This window comes from Lutra lutra, chromosome 8 (assembly GCF_902655055.1).
Source record: "Lutra lutra chromosome 8, mLutLut1.2, whole genome shotgun sequence".
Lineage (NCBI taxonomy): Eukaryota > Metazoa > Chordata > Mammalia > Carnivora > Mustelidae > Lutra > Lutra lutra.
Window position 1 is genome coordinate 134,971,836 of NC_062285.1, and position 21,646 is coordinate 134,993,481.

Here is a 21,646-nt window from a genome sequence, read left to right on the forward strand (position 1 = left end):
CTGAGCATGAGTCCAGCACACTAACCACCATGACTGTCTCTCTTCCCCATGGATCCTCCCCACCTCCAGTTGGGATCCAGTCCCAACTCCCCATTATGATGTACAGTCAGGCCCCACCTTATCCAGCACTCTATATAACCACACATACACCCTGATTCCCACAGATTCCAGAACATACCAGATGCTTCCACACCTCTCTGCCTTTGCCCGTGCTGTTCTTCCTGCCTAAAGTGCCCTTCCTCCTTCTCTGCCCAGAGAATTCCTGCTGCTCTCCCAGCTCAGTCTCCCCCCCACTTCCCCTAGGAGGGCTTCCTGATGCCCCCAGCAGAAGTCATTCATTACCCACTAACTCATTCATCCGGCCCTGGTACTCCAATTTTTTACTGAACCTGTTTGTAAAAGGGGGTCCCTAGCAGTGTACCCCCACCTCACAGAGGCAGATTAGGGGAGGTAGATGCACAAGAAATTCACAGTTCATAGTAGGTGTTCAATAAACATGACCATCCTTTCTCAGTCCTCCCCCCAATACTGTGTGGAGTCCCATACTGGATGACCTGTTCCATGCCCGTCTCCTTCATTACTCTGCGGTGTCCTCGCAGGCAGGCAGCCAGACTGGAGTTCCTTCCCAGGAATCTTTGGTGTGAATGGGTGGATGAACTTCAGAATCTGAATCCTGGGTTAGTGGCAGGTAAGTGCCTGGTCACTATCACACCTTTCCATGGAAATTAAGAGGATGCGGGTGAAGCAAATGACCTGTGGTCTCTTGAGCTAGCCAGAGGCCTGGCCTGGTGGCTGCCCTGGAAAAGTGGGGTGTGGGGGGAAGGAGGGAGGGGCAGAGGAGATGGGGCAGAGGTGTCCAGATCCAGAGCCTCTGTTCCTGTGGCATCAGTCCTGAGGCTGTCACTGGGCACAAGTTTAAGGAAAACGTAGGGGCCTGGGGATAGTGACTTCTAGGGGATGGGACGGGGAGGCCTGGTGGCATGTGACATCATAGGGTTTTGAGGAAACCTTTGGTAATGGTCACCTTGCTAGTCGTGGGGCTGCAGCCTGGAACCCCTCTCGACTCCCACCCCTTGCTCATCTCCTGTAAGGTGGGTCTGGTGGAGGCTAGGGTGGACTGGGAGGAGGTGGGGAGCAGCAGAAAGGGCAGCTTTAGTCAGAGAGAGGTTCAGGGACCCCAGGATAAAGAATCCCCATCCCCCAAGCCTTGTGTGACTCTGGGCAGCTCACTTCTCTCTGGGCTTCAGTGTCCTCCTCTGTGTGACATCCTATCATGTCATAGCGTGATAGCCCGATTGTTGCGATGACAGAAGACTGGGGGAGAATTCACGGTTGTTCAGCCCATATTTGAGAAGGGTGGGGGTAGGAGGTGAAGGTGGGGAGGGTTATGAGTAGCCGGGGCAAGGGAGAGAGACTTGGACGTTCAGGCCCTGGGCAAGTTGCTTATTCTCTCTGGACCTCAGAAGCCTCGTCTGTAATAGGAACAGTCTGGACTGGGTCCCCAGTGGGCAAGTAGACTTTGTCATCGGCTAACACAGAAGCACCTCCTGGAAGGAGTGAGGAGAACAGGGCCCCCTGGGGTGATACCATTGGCCCAGCACCATTCTAGGCCTTCACAAGCTACTATCTCATTTAATCCTTACAAGAACTCTATGATGCAGGCACTTGTTATCCATGGGGAAACTGAGGCACGGGTCATATGTGGCCAGGGCTGGCTCTCTGGAAGGGTGATACTTGCTCTGAAGTTTGATGGATAATGATGGTAAATAAAACATTTGTCTGACTGGACATTTTGCCAGAGCTTCCAGCCCATTTTCCATTCTCAGATATGATTCTCACAACGTCTTCAGGAGGGAGACTCTAGGACATCCCCCCACTGTTCCCAGGTGAGGAAACCAACCAAGACACAGAGAGAGGAAGGGCCTTGCCCAGGGTCACTCAGGGAGTAAGTCAGAGTCTGAGCCAGAATTGAAATTGGATCCTAGTTTCTGGGGAAAGGTCGTTTCAGGCCAGCAGAGCCCTCACGCTCATGAGCTGGCTCACCCCGGGAGCCCAGTCAGGCCTCCTTGGTCCCATAGAGGCCTTGACGGCCTGTACAGAGGGCCCTGAGGACTACAGGGTGAGAAGGATTAGGCCAAGCAGGGAGAGGAGTAGGGGAGGCATCCCGGATGGATCCCTTCAAAACGCCAAAGTCACAGGGTCAAGGGGTTTGGGATTTAGAGAGTTCCTTAAAGTCTGGCTAGCCCATTCTATAGATGGGACAAACAGAGGCAGCCCAGCTGCTGAGATGAGAAGTCAGCCTGGGACACAACTGGCCCGCCTCTGAACTCCAAAATGCCAGCAGACCTGAGGGGCGAGGACGGAAGGAGCAGGGGAAAGGGGCGAGAGGAGTCCAGAGGGCCAAGACCCATCGCAACAGGCTCTGGCCTGGGGATGGAAGATTGCAGGGGTCTCTCCCGCCCTCCACTCCCACCCTCACCCACCCCCCCAGCACTCAGTAGTCACCAGGGTGGAATATTTTAGCACCTATAGAAAAACCGCCGCAGACGGCCGCGGCAGCTGTTGCTAAGGAGACGCTCCCAAAATAGGCCCCCTCCGCCAACCTTTCCCGCTGCTGCTCCTGCTGTGGGGAGGGGAGGACTCCGGGGGGGGGGTGGCACACGAGCCCTGGCCCCAGGTTCATCCACCAGCCCTCGCTGCCACTGCCCCCATGCCCCTGGAGACGAGGGGCAAGCCAGTGACCTGGGCAGCTCCAGGTGGGCAGAGGGGTCAAGGGCGAACCCAGTATGCCTGTGGCCTGAGCCACAGTCCTCAGCTGGAGGAAGGTCACCCAGATGAGGGGAGATCGGGCAGAAAAGAGCCCCCACACCCAAACCCCCTGCTCACTCCCACACATGTACGATTACAGACCTCACGGTTTTACACACCCGCTTGCACACACCACAAGTACAAACCCACAGATGCCCCCGGATGTTCATGTTCACCACCAAAGACACAAATAGATGTACGGATAAATACATATGCCTCAGACACACAACACACACCTGCAGGCACACAGCACGCAGCCATAAATACGCACATTTACATACACGCGCTCCAATATGAATCCCAAGTACACACAAACACCAGTGCATGCGTGCGTGCCTGGCCCAGGTACACACACACGCAGCCCGATGTGTATACGGTCTCACAGCACATGGATACACAACTTGTACAACCACATGCCCAGCATGTGGCATTCAAAGAGCATTAAGGGGTGTTACTATCGGGTTCTGGGCAGGAACCACATCTTGGGCTTTCCAGACATCCTCACTTGGTGGGGAACTTCTACGATCCAGCCACAGGGTAGAAGATTAAGAGGAGGTGTACGGGAGGGTGAATGGAGGCTGCTGTCTCTGTGAATCCGTCTAGTAGGCAGTCTGGGGACCAAAGGATCCCTTGTGGTCTGGGAGAGCTACCCTGTTTCCATTCCCTGGGAAGGAGGGAATTCTAGGAGGGGAACTCTCACCCCGATACTGCAAACCTCTGGGCATAGAGAGTGGGGAGCCTCAGGTTTACCAGGCATCTGGCTGTCACTGAGCCCACAGATGGGGCCGGACTGATGAGGATAAGACAACAGAGTGACAGTAGTGATGGTCCTTAACAGGTGCATGACACTTTACAGTTTATAAGCCACTTTTACACTCATTCTTTCACACACTTGGTAACAGTACTCTGAGCTATGGGTGGTGCTGTCCCATCTCTCCCACCAGGCAGGAGAGGGGACTTGAAGACCACATGGCAGGCAAGTTACTGGCTGAGCTGGAACCAGAGCCCAAGGAGGTGCCAGCACCCAGCTCTACCTACCAGCCTTCCACCTGGCCGGGCTGCCCAAGCTGGAAAGCAGGCCACCGGGGTGCAGGGCTTGCCTTGGCCCCTGACTCACTCCGTGGTATCGGGGAGTAGCCAAGCGGTCCAGCTTCCCACCTGGAAAGCTGAGAGTGAATCCCAGGGGTGTATTCACCCAGCAGTTTGTGGCCTCAGGGCTAGGGAATGGTGGTTGCCAGGTGCCCACAAGAATGCCAGCGCAAGGACGAAGGGCACCAGTCGCTCCCCTCCGCCCTTGCCCGCCACCATCTCTCCCCAGCCGCCACCCCCACCCCACGCCGCGAGCCGGTCGCTCCGTGGCTCCGGTTCTGTAATCCGGGCTCCGGGTCTTCGCTGACGCCTCGTCACTCGGGAGACGCTTGCGGTTGCCATGGGAACCTCGCGGCGGCCCTGGCGCGCCGCGCACGACTCGGAGCTCAGGGCGCTGGGCCTGCCCCGAGCTCCAGAGAGTGGTCTTGGGTGTCTCAGGAATACACCTGTCGCCTGCGGCGAAGGGTGCCGCGTCGCAAGATCTGTTATGTTTTTCTTTTAATTGAGGTGTAACTTACAAACTGTCATACATCAGAGTACAGCCCGCTGGATTTTTACATATGCATAAAACCCGGGTAATCACCACTGGAGCAAGACACAGAACACTTCTAACGAACACTCCAGAAGGCATCCTCGGGCTCAGATGTTATTTTTAATTGTCTTTTTTTGCACTTCTGGAATAAACCGGAGAGGGAGTGATCGCCTTCTGAGAACACAGAATTTTGTTTTCTCCTGGCTCTGCTTTGGGGACCCTCTCTGGGCCTTGTTGTCCCTTAAAAGGGAGCAAGGGACTGGCGTTTGCCGAGTGGTTTACTTCTTGCAAACCGCTTTAGGTACCTAGCTAACTTCGACTCTGATAACTAACCTATGAAATCAGTACTTGGTTTATACCCAGGTACAGTATGACTTGAAAAGGTGAAACGAATTGCCCGAATTCCGACAGCTCCTCAGTAAGTAGTGAAACTTGAGACTTGGACAAAGATCTGTCTAACCTTGATGTTCATCCTTCCCCCCTCCCCTCTCTTCTTCCTGTTTATTGGTCCCTTTTATTTTTTTTATGATTTTATTTATTTATTTGACAGAGATCACAAGTAGGCAGAGAGGCAGGCAGAGAGAGAGGAAGAAGCAGGCTTCCCTCTGAGCAGAGAGCCCAGGGCTCCATCCCAGGACCCTGGGATCATGACCCAAGCTGAATGCAGAGGCTTTAACCTACTGAGCCACCCAGGCGCCCCTATTGGCCCCTTTTAAAGAGCTGTACAAATAATATGTGCTGGGACAGTGGGTTGTATCATATTTCTGTGCCTTAGTACACATAGTTGCTCCTATTTGGGACTCCTACTCTCCTCTCCCAGGTTTTGTCCTTCAGGCAAGCTCCTACTCATTCTGCAAAACCCACTGGGGCATCGTTTGAAGCCTTCCTAACTGCAGTCCTCTTCTCAACTCTCTGCCAACCAAGGGTAATTACTCTCCATCTGTGCCATATTTAACGCAGGCACAGACACCACCTTCCCCCTCCCACAGTGCCCTAAGGGCTCCTTGAAGCTGCCTCTAGGTTCAGCCTGTAAGGCAGCAGCACACAGCTGGTCTTCTGCAAATGTGGTCGGAACTAAAAGTGGAGGAGAGGTTTTGGAACGTTGGTTTCCAGCTGTGCAAAAATTGGACTGCCCTTGCCCTGCAACATGTCACTCAAAAGATATTGGGGACTGGGGTGCTTCCCAAACACCTGGGGCAGAAGCACATGAAGAGAAAGGCTGCCCTCAGGCTAGGTTAGGGAATGGACTTGACCGAGCCTCAGGAGTGGGACATCCTGGGACTGCCTGGGAAGAGTTCTTTCTTTCCACTGGCAAGCATCCACTCGCGTGTGCTGGAGGAAGCCACAGCGGCCCCTAGTGACCTGCAGGGAGTCCCAGGAGCTGGGGCCCAGAGCTCCCCATTTTTTCCACAGCCCTGCCCAGTGAAAGGCAGCCAGTGAGGTGGGGGAGTATTCTCAGGATAGTGGTTTTCACTCTACATCCACATCCTCCTTCCACACAGAATCTGAAACAGCTGGCAGGCTATTCGGTAGGGCGGTGAAGTGTAACAAAGGGGTAGGACCAGGAAGGAGAAGAGATTATTACACACATTTCCCCCTATAATTGAGTTACTCCCCCATTCTCTCTCCTTTGACTTAGAATTTACAATTCACTTTGTTAATGAGGAAAAAAGAACCTTTGCCCTCTTTGAGCTGAAGGAAATTTCCCTCTTGGCTTCCCCCCCAACTACATTCCTACAGCAGATACATTTGGGGTGTCAGGAAAGTGAGGCATGCGGGAATGAGGAATGCGCCCAGAACCACCAGCATCAGGGACAGATAGTGTCTGATGGTGCCAGTGGCCAAAGTGCTGGCATGGGTGAGGGCCGAGCATTTTATTTTATTTTATTTTATTTTTTAAAGATTTTATTTATTTATATGACAGACAGACAGATTTTATTATTTATATGACAGAGATTACAACTAGGCAGAGAGTCAGGCAGAGAGAGAGAGGAGGAAGCAGGCTCCCTGCTGAGCAGAGAGCCCGATGCAGGGCTCCATCCCAGGACCCTGGGACCATGACCCGAGCTGAAGGCAGAGGCTTTAACCCACTGAGCCACCCAGGCGCCCCATGGGCCGAGCATTTTAAATGAACTCATGGTTTTCCTTCTTCTCCATAGGCAGGACTCATTACTAAGAACAGAGTGGTAGAACTTTCGGGAGAGGGGTCTATGTGACCTGGGGGAGCAAGAGACAAGTTTGAGCCTCAGTTTCCTCATCTGTAAAATGGGTGTGATGATGGGGTGCCCAGGTGGTTCAGTCAGTTAAGTGGCCAACTCTTGATTTTGCCTCAGGTCATGGTCTCAGGATTATGAGATTGAGTCCCAAGTCGGGGTCTGTGTTCGGTGTGGGGTCTGCTTAAGATTTTCTCTCCCTCTTCCTCTGCCACGCCACCCCCCCGACTGCTTGTGGGCTGTCTCTCTCTAAAATAAATAAATAAATAAATAAATAAATAAATAAATCTATCTTTTAAATGGGGGTGATGAGCTCCCTGTCTTGAGGCATAGGGAATATTGGTTTCCTGGAGAGACTGGAAAGACCAGATGCAAAGAGGACCAGTCACCAGTTGGCAATACTTTCCCCTTCCTTATCCCCATTCACAGATGGGAAAGCTGAGGCCAAAGGAGAGAGAGGACATGGCAGGCTCAAGTGCACTATGGCAGGCCCAGGACAAGACCTTCTTGGCCCTGGGGCCACACAGCCTGGGCTCTGTCCCCTCCACCACCATGGTTCTCAGACCTTCCCTGGCTTCGGTCAGTTCTCCTGGGGGATGGTGGGGGGAGGGGGCAGCAGGTGGCGGTGGCTGGAGAGAGAGAGGGAAGAGGAGAATTCTAGCCTTGCTCCAGCCCCCAAGGCAGTTGGGATTGCTTCTCAGGAGGACAGATGTTTCACCAAATGGCAAATGCACGTGCTTTTCCCTGGCTTGGGGAGGAGGTGGGCGCTGAGCAGGAGATGCCAGCTGGGAGGACCGAGAACCGTAGCCGCACCTGAGGGGTTTAAATAGCCACCGCCTTCTCTGGGTGATGCTGGAAGAGAGGCATCTGGGCAGGATGGCGGGGGGTGGGGGGGAAACAGGGATCAGAGCAGCCCATTCAGAATCTGTCACAGCCCCGAGATGAGTGCCAAGATGAGTGCTTCTCCTCCCAGAGAAACTTGGCCCATGCATCTCCCCTCCCTGGACCTCCATAGCTGTCACCTGCGAGATGAGGACTTAAAGCGTCCTGGAGAGAACTACTTGATGGCTGTTGTCATCCCAATGTCCCTGCCGGGGCAGGAGTCCCCACTGCGACATCTTTGACAAATGGGGACCCACCCCCTGCTCACCTACCTCTGGTGGCAGAGACCTCATCATCTCCCATGATGACCCACAGTGTAATGTATTAATTTATTTGCATAAACCCTGGGGGTGCCTGGCTGGCTCAGAGGAGCAAGCAGCTCTTAATCTTGGGGTCATGAGTTCAAGTCCACTTTAAAATAAAATCTTTTTTTTTTTTTTTTTAAGATTTTATTTACTTGACAGAGAGAGACACAGCGAGAGAGGGAACACAAGCAGGGGCAGAGGGAGAGGGAGAAGCAGGCTTCCGGCTGAGCAGGGAGCCCAACGAGGGGCTTGATCCCAGGACCCTGGGATCATGACCTGAGCTGAAGGCAGACCCTTAAGGACTGAGCCACCCAGGTGCCCCTAAAATAAAGTCTTAAACACACACACACACACACACACAAAACAACGCACAAATTGCATAAACCCTGGAGTCAGACTGTGTGTTGGAATCTAGGCTCCACTACTTAAAGTTTGCATGACTTAACCTCTCATGCCTCAAGTTTCCCCAGTGTCAGATGGGAATAGTAGCGTCTCCTCCCTCACAGCATTGTTGAGATCAGTGCCTCTCAGACTTCCATGTGCCCATGAAGCGCCGGTGATCTGTTCACCTGCAGATTCAGAGTCAGTGAGGCTGAGCTGGGGCTGGAGACCGCATTCCTAGCCCGGGAGGCAGGTGCTGTGGGGCCCTCAGACCACACTCTGAGTCTCAGAGGACCTCGGAGGAGTCGGGGAGTGGCAGATCCCATCACAGCAAAGCCTCTCTGGCTGTGGTGGGGATGGGGGTGGAAGGAGGCCAGTGTTTAGGGAGAGATGAAGGGCCTGGGTGGGACAAGGGCCTACTGGGGTCGAAAGGAGGGTGGTAATAAGGGCCCGTAGCTTAGGCGGTCCGCCCTCACAGATGCAGAGACCAAGGCCCAGAGAGGGTGGGCAGACCTGCTCAGGCAGCACTGGGAGGACTCCTGTCTGCCGGTGGTCCTTTGCCCTTCCCCTTTCCTGCTTCCCACCTTGGTGGCCAACAGCCCACAGGCCTCTGGAGTCTCCTGGTCTGTGCTCCTGTTATCATCTTGTAGCAAGGAAAGGAAAACACTAGGGGGGCCCTGGATCTCCCTGACAGACATCTTCTGTACAGTAACCTCATTCTACAGATGAATCAACTGTGGCCAAGATGGGAAGGCGTACAGCGGGGAGGCTGTACTTGATGCCTTCACCTCCTACTGGTCAGGGCAGAACAAGGTGGGCCTCCCAGTGAACAGGTGAGAGAGCTTGCCTCTCAGCAAGGAGGAGTTGAACCCCAAGTTGATGGTCACATTTAGGGGTACTTCCAGCACCCTAGGCGTCTGCCAGGCGCCAGCCCGCTGAACACCCCCACTCCATCCTGGCCCACGCCTTATTAACCCGGGGTGCAGATGAGGGGACTGAGGGGCGACAGGGGCGCCGTGGCTGGCTCAGGGTGGCGCGCGGGAGACTGCGGGGGCCGCGGGAGGATGGGGGTGGCAGAGGCCGCGGCCGGAAGCCCCCCGGTTCGCCCCGGCCGCCCCGCCCCGGGCCCGAGGCGCTGGGCCGGCGGGAGGCGGGATCTTGGGCGGCGGCGCTTCCTGGCTCGCCTGGCACGGTGGCCGCTCGGCCACGTCACCGCCCGGCCGGGAGTGTGCGCTGGCCGAGGGGGCGTCGGGCGGGGAGCGCGGGGCTCGGAGCGCGGGCAGCGGCACGCGGGACCCAGAGCCGGGCCGGGGACGTGGCAGCCGCCTTGCCCGCCAGAAAGTTTCCCGGGAGGTGGCGGCGCGCGCTGCGGGAACGCCTGGGGCACCATGAACGTGTTCCGGATCCTCGGCGACCTGAGCCACCTCCTGGCCATGATCTTGCTCCTGGGGAAGATCTGGAGGTCCAAGAGCTGCGCGGGTGAGGGTCGCCCCCGGCGGCGGTGGGCCTGGGTCGGGCAGCCCATGCAAGGCTGGGATGGCGCGGGGCGGTGGGGGGGGCTCCCGAATTTCCCTTCAGCGCCAGGGCTTCGGCTTGGCGGTGCGAGAAACTTGGTTTTGCACAGCTCAGCTTCCAAAGAAAATTTAAAGTTGTGCCTTATCAAAGAAGAAGGGCTGGCGGAGAATAGGGACGGTGGCTGGGCTTGTGCTCCGCTCACCCCCACCTTCCCTGCCTTGGCATTGCCACTGCTGGTGAGAAGAGGAGGGAGATTAGGAGGAGGTGAGACACTCTCGCCCAGCCAGTGGCTCCCTTTACTCTGGAAGAGCTGGAGGTCTTAGGCCCAGGGTGGGATCGGGAGGTGGGGGAGGTAATGCACACAGGAAGTGGCCTCCAATTCCCGGGGCCTGCTCCTTCCTTTCCCCACCACTCTCCCCTGCCCCCTCCTGGGGACCTCTTCCCTTCCCGCAGGAGGCTGTGATGTGGCAGGAGGGACACCTGGCCTGGCCCTGGTGAGCAGGGAGCTGCCCATGAGCAGAAGCCCAGGGATGGCAGGAGAGGTCCCCCTCTGGGCCAGCAGTCTGGAAGCCCCGCTGGGGGTTTGGAGAAGTTTCGAGATGGGGCTGGTGGTGACCCCACAGACTCAGTGTATTAAGAGGCTGCTGCAGCCATCTTTGTCCCCTGCGGTCCCGAGGCACCCACCCTGTGCTTGGCATGGGGGCAAGGGGGTACAGAGGACTGTGCAGGCTAGGAGGGGGCCGAGGGGGCCAAGGAGGCAGAGAGCAGAAGCCCCCAAAGGCTTCGTGGAGGGAGCAGATCCGTTGGGTCCCGGAGGACGGGCAGGGTGTCGCCCAGGAAGGGTGCGCTGCGCGGAGGGCACTGGAGGCACAAAAGCCTACAGGTCGCAGAAGGCAGGGCATGTCCCAGGGAGAGTGAGCAGCCTGATTTGGGGGTGGTCTGTAAGGGAGATGAGGGGCAGGGGGGCCTTGACTTTCAGGGTAGGGAGTTGGGACTGGAGAGTGATGGAAGTTTGGGGAGCGGGGGAGGGGGCCCAGAAGGGACCTGAAGCAGGTCCCTCTGGAAGCTGTGTGGCCCCTCCAGACAGGAGGCAGAGAGAGCAGCGGGGAGTCAGCCAGCCCGGGAGGCTTGTGGAGGGTGAGGGGTGGGTGCTGGCGTGGGAGGCATTGCAGACGGAGTGGTTCTGGATCTGCAGGCCATTCCAGTTTTCGGCCTCTGGAGAGACAGGCCCTCACGGCCCCTCAGATTCCCACTCGGGGGAGTGAGGCAGCTCCGGTGAGGGGAGGAATCTAGCTGGGCCTGTCCCGGCTCTTCCGCAGAGGGCCCTGGCTGGGATGAGCAACCATGACCAAGAGGGGGCGCTGTTCCCCACCCCGGTCTACCGGCACGGCCCTAGGCCCCCTGGACAGAACTGGGACCACAGGGGCAGGGCCCCAGGCCCCAGGGGGCGGGCTTTCCAGCGGTGGGAGACTGCCAACAAGCAGCGGTCAGAGCAGCCAAGTAAATGATACGGTGTGTTAGACGTGCTAAGGGCTACAGGGAAAGGCGAAGGGCAGCCGGGTGGTGCATCCCAAGCGTGTGGAGAGGGGTGGGCATAGGCCTGGTTGGGATCTGAGGTGAGGTGCCCGGTGCTAGCCCTGCCCACCCCGAGATGCGGGCCTGGTGAGACCCTCACTGACCACCCCTTCCATCCCCCACAGAGGTGGGACACTGGGACTTAGTTCTCATTCAGCTACTGACGCACCGTGTGACCTCAGACCTCAGTTTCCCCATGTGTGAAGTGGAGGGAGGGCTCCATGGGTCCCATATGTGCTCACATGTCCCCCCCCCCCCCAGGGACTCTGTCCAGGGACCAGCTCCTGTTCGCTCCCACGTCCTGGGTCTGTGTGTGTGGCTAGCGCTGGTGGAAATTTTTCACTGCGTTCCAGGGAGTGGGAAAACCTTGGTGCTCAAGATTGCCAGGACTCCCAAGCACTGAGGAAAATGTGAGCAAAGCCCGGGAACCTGGCAGGCCAAGGGCGCAGAGAGGGGAGGGGTGGGGGAAGGCCGTGGGGGCAGGTAGCAAATTGTCCCCTACTAGATGCCCCTCCTGGACCCTCCTAAATGGTGCTGAGGACCTCTCTGCGAGGCCTCTGTGGGATGGGGCAGCAGCAGCATAGCCTAGAGCTGGCCTCAGGTTAGCGTTGCCCCCTGGACTGGACTCCATGCCTAGGGGTGGGCTCCCTACCCCCGAGCCAGCCCCACTGCCACAAGTCCAAGGCCCAGACCCCCAGGGAGGCACTCTCGTTCTGGCCAAGTCCTGTTCCACCTGTGTGAGTCTGCTCGTTTCACAGTGAGGACGGTGGGGCTCAGGCCTGCCATGCTGGTAGAAAGGCTGACACGGGCCCCCCGCGCCCTCCAGAACCTGAGGGCTTTGGCGGTATCCATCCTCAGTCTTTAAAGTTGTCCCCCTTGGGGCGCCTGGGTGGCTTAGTGGGTTAAGCCTCTGCCTTCAGCTCGGGTCATGATCTCAGGGTCCTGGGATGGAGCCCCACTTCGGGCTCTCTGCTCAGTGGGCAGCCTGCTTCTCCCTCTCCCTAATAAATAAAAATCTTTAAAAATAAAAAGAAATAAAATTGTCCCCTCTCCCCAAAATGTCCCAGCCCCAGGGAACTAGATAACACACCACTGACGCCAATAAAGGAACCAGACCCTTAATCAAGTAATGTCACTTCTCGGTGCCAAAGTCCCCAGTCGTTTTCCTTACCTGTAGGCCATTGGTCGGTAAGTGGAATGGAGTGGGGTTTGGCAGCAAGGACGGACTTGGGGAGACCAGGGAGACCACCAGGTAGGGTGCTGGGTAGGCAGGGGGCATGGAAGTGGGGGTAGTGGAGCTGGGGAAGACAGAGGGGGAGGAACACAGGGGAGGGACCCTAGGATGGCTCTTGGTTTCCTGGCTTGAGCATGGAGGGGACAATGGTGGCATTCTCAAAGGAGGGGAGAGAGGAGGAGGGGCTTGAGGGGATGATGGGGAGGTAGGTCAGGCTGGCACCAATAGGTTGGAACTCGGAGGAATGTCTAGAGTCGGGACATCCCTGGTGCAGGGACAGGGAGAAGCTGGGGTAGCCCTCTAACGATCAGGTGGCGAGGACAGGAGCGGCCAGGGGTGGTGAGCCAGTGGTGTGAATGGTCGCAGAAGTCATGGGAAGGACGTGGTTCTGAACAGACACTGTCCTCAGCTGGCTCTGGGGAGGTTGGGTGAGTGAGGACAGAGTTGACCTTTGGATCAGAAACGCAGGCATCACGGCTGGGAGTGGTTTGCTGAGGTGTCGGGACTGGTGTGGGCTTATCTGTCGGGCGAGAGGAAGCAGGGGCGGGGGGGGGGGGCGGTGGTAGGGCAGGGCTCCCCTTGCCCTGGACCCACCTCCGTGTTGTGGCAGAAGTGGCCACAGGGAGATTCAGGAGCGTGACAGCTAAATGTAGTGCTGATTCCTGGATTGGTTTGTGGGACACAAAAGGGATGTCAGCGGGCAGTTGGGAGACACCTGACTAAAGCCTGGAGTTTGGTCGGCAGTGCCATGTCCATGTGAATGTCTTACTTTTGGCAAATGTCCTGGGGTTAAGCAAGATGTCAATGTTAGGGGAAGCTGGGTGAAGGGTGTGTGGGACCGATCGGTACTATCTTTACAATTCTGCCAATCTAAAATTAGCTCAAAATAATAAAAAGTTAAAAAGAGAGACCAAAGCAGGTGAGGAGATAGCATGAGAAGCACGACCCCGGTTGTGGCAAATCGATGTGTGCACGTAGGTGTGCACAAGCAAAGATCTGGGAGGATGCCCGCTGAGTCTTTGGGATTCAGGGGACTGCTGCTTTCTTATTTATATCTATATGTATTCTCTTTTTTGTTTTACGAAGGGTTAAAAATAGAACTCTTATAAGTAAAAAAAAAAGCATTTTTAATTTTTAGAATTTGGAAAATAAAACAGAATGCTCCATGGGGCCTTTTCCCTCCACCTGCTCTGGTCTCCCTTGTGAGTCGACACATTGTAAAGTCTGTGAGTTGCTCTGCAAAAGACAGAGCTTTGGGGACCGTCGGTGGAACTCTGGGGGCGGAGCGAAGAGAAGCCTCCACGCCACCCCACAGCCTCACTGAAAGCGGGAGCCAAACCTGGGCAGGCCCGTGCTGGGGCCCTGGGAATTCGGTGTCTGTGCACATGAGAGGAACTCAAGGGATCCAGCAGGAAGGGCTGTTGCTGACCCTCAGAGAGGGACCGTGCAGGGACAGGGTGTTGTCACTTGAGTGGGACTAGACACCCTGCACACCTTTTCAGCTCAAGCTCTGGACTTCTTGAGTGTTGGTGGGCCCAGGAGTCTGTGTTCCTATTGTCTCCTGTCCTCCTTTGCCCACAGGCATCTCCGGGAAGAGCCAGATCCTTTTTGCCCTTGTCTTCACCACCAGGTACCTGGACCTGTTCACCAACTTCATCTCCATCTACAACACAGTCATGAAGGTGAGGGGCAGGTGTGGCCATGGTGGCAGGGCCTGCGGAGCCCGACAAACTGAGACCGTGCACTTGGGAACTCAGGCTGTGGAGGCAGGCAAACCCGGATGTGAATCCTGTGTTAGCAGCTGCATGGGACCTGGGCTTGGGCAAGGCATCTGGCCTCCATGTACCTCCCTTTCCTCATTTACAAGGTGAAGATAATACTAGTACTCACCTCACCTCAGAGGGCTTGTGGTGAAAATTAAATGAGGTAATACCTGCAAATACACAGTAGCCATCATATATATATATATTTTTTAAAGATTTTATTTATTTATTTGACAGAGAGAGATCACAAGCAGGCAGAGAGGCAGGCAGAGAGAGAGGAGGAAGCAGGCTCCCTGCTGAGCAGAGAGCCCGATTCGGGGCTTGATCCCAGGACCCTGAGATCATGACCTGAGCTGAAGGCAGCGGCTTAACCCACTGAGCCACCCAGGCGCCCCCATCATATATATTTTTAAAAAGATTTATTTTTAGAGACAGCGTGCACAACATGTAAGCCTGCAGGGTCGGGGGGGGACGGGGAGCAAAGGGCAGAGGGAGAGAATCTCAAGCAGTCTTCCCACTGAGTGCAGAGCCTGAAGCAAGGATTGGGCTCAATGTCAGTCTCACGACCCCAAGATCATAACTGAGCCAAAACCATGAGTTAGACACAACCCACTGAGCCACCTAGGTGCCCCAATAGCCATCATATATTAAATAGTCAGTAAAGGTTGGCGTTGGTTATAATGGTTAAAAAGTAAGCAAAAAACAAAAACAAAAACAAAAAACAAAACAAAAAAACCAGCAACAAACAACAAACCCTGAGCTTTCAGAGAGATTATTCATCCAACATCCATTTGACAACTATTTATTGAGCACCTACTATGAGCCAGGTACTTGAAGAAGACATAGGAGGCTCCTGCTCTCATGGAACCTCTATTCTTTTTTTTTTTTTTTTAATTTATTTGAGAGAGAGAGAGTGAGTGAGAGAGAGAGAACATGAGAAGGGAGAAGGTCAGAGGGAGAAGCAAACTCCCCATGGAGCTGGGAGCCCGATGTGGGACTCAATCCTGGGACTCCAGGATCATGACCCGAGCTGAAGGCAGTTGCTTAATCAACTGAGCCACCCAGGCGCCTTGGAACCTCTATTCTAAGTGGGGAGACAAATAAGAAAATAAGCAAGAAAACCTTTGATTAGGAATGAGCCTATGCAAATAATTAAAATAGGGTGACGTTTCCTTTAATTAAAAAGTTTTATTGCTTGCTTATTTTATTTATTTTTTTAAAGATTTTATTTATTTATTTGAAAGACAGAGATCACAAGTAGGCAGAGAGGCAGGCGGAGAGAGAGGAGGAAGCAGGCTCCCTGCCGAGCAGAGAGGTCAGAGATCCCAGCAGAGATCCCAGGGTCCTGGGATCATGACCCGAGCCAAAGGCAGAGGCTTTAACCCACTGAGCCACCCAGGCACCCCTGCTTGCTTATTTTAAGTAGGCTCCATGCCCGGCGTGGAGTTTGGGGTTTGAACTCCTGACCATGAGATCAAGACCTGAACTGAAATCAAAAGTCAGATGGTTAACCAACTAAGCCACCCAGGCGCCCCATAAAAACAGTTTTAAAAAACGGATGATGTGATAGAGAATGAACAGGAAGCTGTTCAGGGAGTATGACCAGGCAGGGCCTCTCTGAAGAGGTGACATCAATGTCGAGGTCTATGTGACACAAGGAACCAGCCATGGGATGATCAGAGGAAGAGCATTCTAAGCAGAAGGAACAGCCGTTGCAAAGACCATGAGGACGGGAACAAGCATGGTGTACTCCAGGCCAGGCAGGGAGCCCAGCAGGCGAGGGCTGCTGTCAGAGGGCTGGGGGAGGGCAGGTGGTGCAGGTCAGCAGTTTGGACTTCGTTTTGTGATAGGACGCTGTTGCTTTGTAGCATGGTCCTGTTTTATGGGAGAAACCGAGCATCTCTTGGTTCCACTCAGAGGTCCTTCGGCTCTGGGCCATAACCATTAGATGTTGTGTTGGGGTGAGGCGTTTTCTGAGCTTTTAATCAGCCATCCTAGCTCTTTTTCTTTCTTTCTTTTTTTTTTAAGATTTTATTTATTTATTTGACAGAAAGAGAGATCACAAGTAGGCAGAGAGACAGGCAGAGAGAGAGGGGGAAGCAGGCTCCCCGCTGAGCAGAGAGCCTGATGCGGGGCTCGATCCCAGGACCCTGAGATCACGACCGGAGCCGAAGGCAGAGGCTTAACGCACTGAGCCACCCAGGCGCCCCTCTTTTTTTTTTTAAAAGCTCTTCACCCAAGATCAAGGGTCACATGCTCCATTAACTGAGCCAGCCAGGTGCCCTTCAGCCATCCTAACTCTTGAAGGCAACATACATTAGTGAAAGGAGCACAGGTTTCAAAGTCAGTAAAGTGGAATGTGACTGCTTGGATGCTGGTAACAGAGACTTATTAAACAAAAGTTATTTTAGGGGTGCCTGGGTGATGCAGTCGGTTAAGTGTCCGGCTCTTGGTTTCGGCTCTGATCGTGATCTCAGGGGTATGAGATCGATCCCCACGTTGGGCTCCATGCTCAGCTCAGAATCTGCTTGATTCTCTCTCCCTCTGTCTTTGCCCCTCCCACTCATGCTCTCTTTAAAATTAAAATACCTTTTAAAAAGTTATTTTAGTAAGATAAAGGTTTATTTTTACCTTCCTCCTAACATGGAACCTGGAGATAGGCAGTCCAGGGCTGGGATGGTAGCTCCTTTTAACTTTCTGCTGCAGCTTTTCAGTGACCAGGACTCACGGATGTGTGACCCATGCAGTTGCTCAGAAGAGCCCCACACTTGGGTGTAATGCTTTGCTGTTGCCATCTTGAAATTCAGTTAAGAGGCCCTGCAAATTATACAGAGTCCAAATGTGAAACCTACCCTTGAGGTTGCCTCAGGGTCACAAAATGGATGCTGGAACTCCCTACCATCACACCACATTCTGGGCAGGATGGAGTTAGAAGTGGAGAAAGCAATAGGGTGTCTGCCAGCTGGGTAAGCCCTTTGTAAAGAGCTTTCTCCAAACTGTACCCAGTAACTCACCTGCATATTCGTGACCATCCATATCTGCAGAGGAGGCTGGGAAATGTCGTTTTTAGTTAGGCACATCATCTACTAGTTCCATTTTTTTAAGAAGAAAGGCAATGTGAGGGGAATTCTGTGTTGCAGGACTATCGTGAATATACATTTACTGTATATAGTAAATGTATACATAATATACATTTACAATATACATTTACTCTCTCATCTGAGAGAGTATATGTAAATGGCCTAGAAGATACTTAACCAAGGCAAGTTCTCTTTCCCCTCCGTATCAGAGATGTTATGATGTTGTTAGTGTTGAACGTGTGACCTTCCGTCTGAAGTCCTAAAATCACGGTCTTCATGTAAAGTCAACACAGAAATAGCAACCACCACCTACTTAGTTCATTCCTTTACCCGAGGATCTGATTCAGACAGCCCTGAGAGGGACTGCAGACCCAGCCCTTGGCACAGATGAATGAATTGTAGGAACCTCAGAGAGGCGTTTCTCCATTTATGAAGTGAGGAAGCGATCGCTACTTCATTTATTCATTCATTCTGGCATGTTTTGTGCTGGGCCCTGAGTTAGGGGCTGGGGATGCGGAGGTGGACATGAAGTCAGGACCCTTTTACAGAAATCTCCCAGAGGGGAAAGAGACTGGTACACATTTACAGGACATGTGGTCCCAGGTGGCAGTGAATGTGTTCCCACGGGGCTAAGGAGACACAAAGGATAGTTGGCATTCTGGTGAGAAACTAATCTGAGTTTTGAAGTACACATAGTTCTCTAGCCCTGTGAGTTCCTAGACCCAGCAGCATCAGCATCGCATAGGAACTTGCTGGAAATGCAGATACTCAGGCCTACTTAGACCCACGCAATCAGTAGAACTCGGGGCAGGAGGGAAGAGGCGGCCGTTTGTGATTCTGACGCACACACAAATTTGCGACCCTCTGGCAAACCATAAAACCATCACATGCTGGAGGGCAGCTACTGTGATGAGAAAAAGAGAGCTTTTCTGCAGGAGCTAGGATCAGCTGACTCAGGCTGTCAGTCCCAGTGCAAGAATGCTCACAAGTCACTGAGGCCGACCCAGGAATTTAAGAGCCCTGGAATTCCAGCCACTGCTAAATCCCTGGACGGAGACCAACGCTGGGCTTCTCCCTAATGCTCTGCACTAAGGAAAAGCCTGGGCACCTTCGAGTTGTCATGGTTAGTGCCTTCAGTCCTCATTAGAAGCATCAAGTTACTTAACCAAAGGGTCATTAGCTTCAGAATCTAGGCCAGTGACTCAGGAGAAACTGCACACTCATTTCGCTTTGTCCCCCTTGGGCCAGTGCACTAGCTCTTGATTTGGAAGGTCCCAACTCAGGGTGGCTTGGGAGCCCAGCAAACAGGTTGGAAGAGGACTTGATTCCCATGTGTCTCTTTCCCTTGTTAGGTGGTTTTTCTCCTCTGTGCCTATATCACAGTGTACATGATCTATGGGAAATTTCGGAAAACATTCGACAGTGAGAACGACACATTCCGCTTGGAGTTTCTTCTGGTCCCTGTCATTGGCCTCTCCTTCCTTGAGAACTACAGTTTTACTCCCCTGGAGGTAAGGGAAGGGAGCCAGAGTATTAATTCTAAAAGGTTCAAAGTAAGTATGTTCCCTGACATCCTTCCCTCCGATCCTCTGTAGTATCTGGGCTTTGTGATACAGGCAGGACGAGGACTCCTACATTGTTACAAGTTTAAAAATTGCTAATTTGAAAATGGGGACATCCAGATGGTCATTATGTCAACAAAGCAGCACGCATCACAGCATCAACTTACGGCTGAGAACTTCTGTCCAACAGGTGGCTTCCAGAGCACAGTCCAGGCTGGGCTGATCTGGGCTGCAGCCCAAGAATCTGGGGGGCTGCAAGCCAGGGTTCACAGACTACATTTTGAGAAACGGTGGCTTCAATTAAGACCCGTTTAGACAATAAGGTTCTGCAACAATTAAAAACTATGTTCTGAAGAAATGTTCATGGGATGTTAAAAAAAAGTTTTCCTCTTTTAGAAATATTTTATATTTAGAGACAGGGATGGAATGACACGCTGATTATTTCAGAAACTTTTCTTTTTGCTTCACTGGATTACTCCAGTAAACATTCCTATTTTAGTGATTATATTCTTTTAAAGAAATGGGTCCCTCATGGTCTTGATCCACCTCCTCTGGCCACCTATCTCTTTGGCTCAGATCCTCTGGACTTTCTCCATCTACCTGGAATCCGTGGCCATCCTGCCCCAGCTCTTCATGATCAGTAAAACCGGAGAGGCTGAGACCATCACTACTCACTACCTGTTCTTTCTTGGGCTGTACCGGGCGCTCTACCTGGCCAACTGGATCAGACGGTACCAGACGGAGAACTTCTACGACCAGATTGCAGTGGTGTCTGGAGTAGTACAGACCATCTTCTACTGTGACTTCTTCTACCTGTATGTGACCAAAGGTAGGTGCCAGAACGGAGCAGGGTTGCTGGCACAGGCACAGGGAGCTACCCATTCAGTATGAGGGGACCTGGAAGTGAATGTAGAGACATAAGTCTCTGCTCCTCACGGTGCTTTTATTTTCTGTGATGGAAGATGAACGAGCATTTTCAGGAAACAAGTACCATGAAAGAGTACAGAGCAGTCACATGCTGGATGTACCGTGCATGCTGCATAGAGAGAAGGGAACTGTGGGAGGACACATGACTGAATACTTGGTTAAAAAATACAGGAGGAACATTCCAGAGAAGGGCTTATGTAGGAGCCACGAGGATGGTACCAGGTTGGTGTGACAAGGACTAGAAGGCTAGTGTGGTCACAGTCTATAAAGCTGGAGAGCTCAGAGGTCAAGCAGAATCAGGGGTTATGGGTTTGCGCTGATTGCCAAGTGCAGCCACTGGAAGGCTGAAGAACCAGCCCAGCAGCTACTGCGGAGTAAAACGCAGCACATAGGGAGACCAGGGATGGGGCGGCTGCGGTTGTTCAGGTCACCCGAGTGTGGGCAGATCTCGAGTGGAGGCGCATCGGATGTATGTGGAACAGAAAGGGAGGTCAAGTTTACAGCCTAAGGGAAAGTGGGATCAGTAACCAAGATCGGGGGGGGGGGGGTGTTTACCGTCTGCAGTTATGCTGGGATGCAGTGTCCCCCTTGGCTTGAACAGCCAGACACCTATTATGAATGGGGAACTAGAGACTGCAGTTAGTAAGGGAGTCTTTCATCAGTGTGATGAATTCTAATTTATCTCCATTTTCTTCTAGTCCTTAAAGGAAAGAAGTTAAGTCTTCCAATGCCAATTTGAGGGTCCCAGAGTTGGTTCGACGCCTTAATAAGGACACTGAACAAAACTATCTGAAATGTTCTGGACTATTACAGGACTCGGGCCAAATAGTTAAAATTAAAATGAGAACAATGCTTAGTGTGCATTTCCGCAAAGCACTGATCATTCTATGTAGAAGACGTTCTCACCAATCTGTCCCTTAAATTATAGCAGCAATAAAAAACCTAGGTGAATTATACAAGCATGGGGCCCCAGGTCACCTGGGTATCAATAAATCATAGGTGCTTAACCCACGTATGGCTCTAACTATTGCTCCCAAATGTCCTAGCCCGAGAGCCTCACGCTAGGAACAATCAATCAATCAGTCCCATCTGGAGAGAGACCTGTGTATACAGCAGATGCCCCCAAAGACCAGACTTCAAGTATCGGAACATGCTGGTTGATTTTCACTTTCCAGATCAAGTTTTAGGGAACAATACACAGGTGATCTGGTCTTACAGGAGTGAAGTGTTACTTCACTTCTCATCTGTCTTCAAGCCACAAGTAAAAGCCAAACTTCCCGACTCTGGCTAGACTCTGCTTTCTGCCTCACCGGTAAAGCAGACGAGGGTCTTGCTACGGCTCAAGGCAGCTCTACCCGGTACTTTAATCCCAGTAACCTGGGGGGGGGGGGGCTCCCTTACCATGGCGACTATTTACCAATAAGGAAAAAACTGCCCTAAGTTTTTTACCTACCAGGTGTCTGGCTTTGCTGCTTTGGGACTCCGATTCTTCCATTAAGACCACCTCCCTTTCACATTTTGAGGTGCTAAGGTGGTTACTCAGTTCAACACCCCCAAACTTGGTCTCGAAGCAAATAAAAAGTGTTTAAGACAACTACCACTGGACTCTAGTTGGAATTTTCAAGCAATAAAAAAGTTCACACCTTATTGTCAACAGTGTTTTATTTATACCTACAAAAGAAAACAAGATGGTATCAAAAGGACAATTTACAAACTAAGAAGAGTAACATAGCTCTTAGCATCCTGTGCCTGAACATCACGCATCTACACATCGTTCAAG

The 21,646-nt window shown here is 53.1% G+C and overlaps 2 protein-coding genes across 2 annotated transcripts; one reads left to right on the plus strand and one right to left on the minus strand.

Annotated features, from left to right (window-relative positions):
• Positions 1–2,056: 2,056 nt before the first annotated feature.
• On the minus strand, positions 2,057–9,600 carry LOC125107009 (nascent polypeptide-associated complex subunit alpha, muscle-specific form-like). Its single transcript, XM_047741562.1, has 5 exons — positions 9,186–9,600; positions 4,140–4,350; positions 3,926–4,025; positions 2,527–2,716; positions 2,057–2,112 (listed from the first exon to the last, which is right to left on the minus strand). The coding sequence occupies exons 1-5, from the start codon at positions 9,598–9,600 to the stop codon at positions 2,057–2,059; spliced, it is 972 nt and encodes a 323-aa protein (XP_047597518.1).
• KDELR3 (KDEL endoplasmic reticulum protein retention receptor 3) lies at positions 9,438–21,513 on the plus strand. The gene is made up of 5 exons (XM_047739721.1): positions 9,438–9,689; positions 14,116–14,216; positions 18,730–18,888; positions 19,516–19,768; positions 20,565–21,513. Exons 1-5 carry the CDS (start codon positions 9,599–9,601, stop codon positions 20,603–20,605), a joined length of 645 nt encoding a protein of 214 aa, XP_047595677.1. The 5' UTR covers positions 9,438–9,598; the 3' UTR covers positions 20,606–21,513.
• The last annotated feature ends 133 nt before the right edge of the window (positions 21,514–21,646 follow it).

Coding starts and splice junctions, on each gene's coding strand:
- KDELR3 (XM_047739721.1), top strand. CDS start 9,599: ATGAACGTGTTCCGGATCCTCGGCGACCTGAGCCACCTCCTGGCCATG. Junction 9,690..14,115: donor GAGGTCCAAGAGCTGCGCGG/GTGAGGGTCGCC, acceptor CTTTGCCCACAG/GCATCTCCGGGAAGAGCCAG. Junction 19,769..20,564: donor CTACCTGTATGTGACCAAAG/GTAGGTGCCAGA, acceptor ATTTTCTTCTAG/TCCTTAAAGGAAAGAAGTTA.
- LOC125107009 (XM_047741562.1), bottom strand. CDS start 9,600: ATGGTGCCCCAGGCGTTCCCGCAGCGCGCGCCGCCACCTCCCGGGAAA. Junction 4,351..9,185: donor TCCCCTCATCTGCACCCCGG/GTTAATAAGGCG, acceptor CCTTCGCCGCAG/GCGACAGGTGTATTCCTGAG. Junction 2,717..3,925: donor CTACTCCCCGATACCACGGA/GTGAGTCAGGGG, acceptor CCTCGTCTCCAG/GGGCATGGGGGCAGTGGCAG.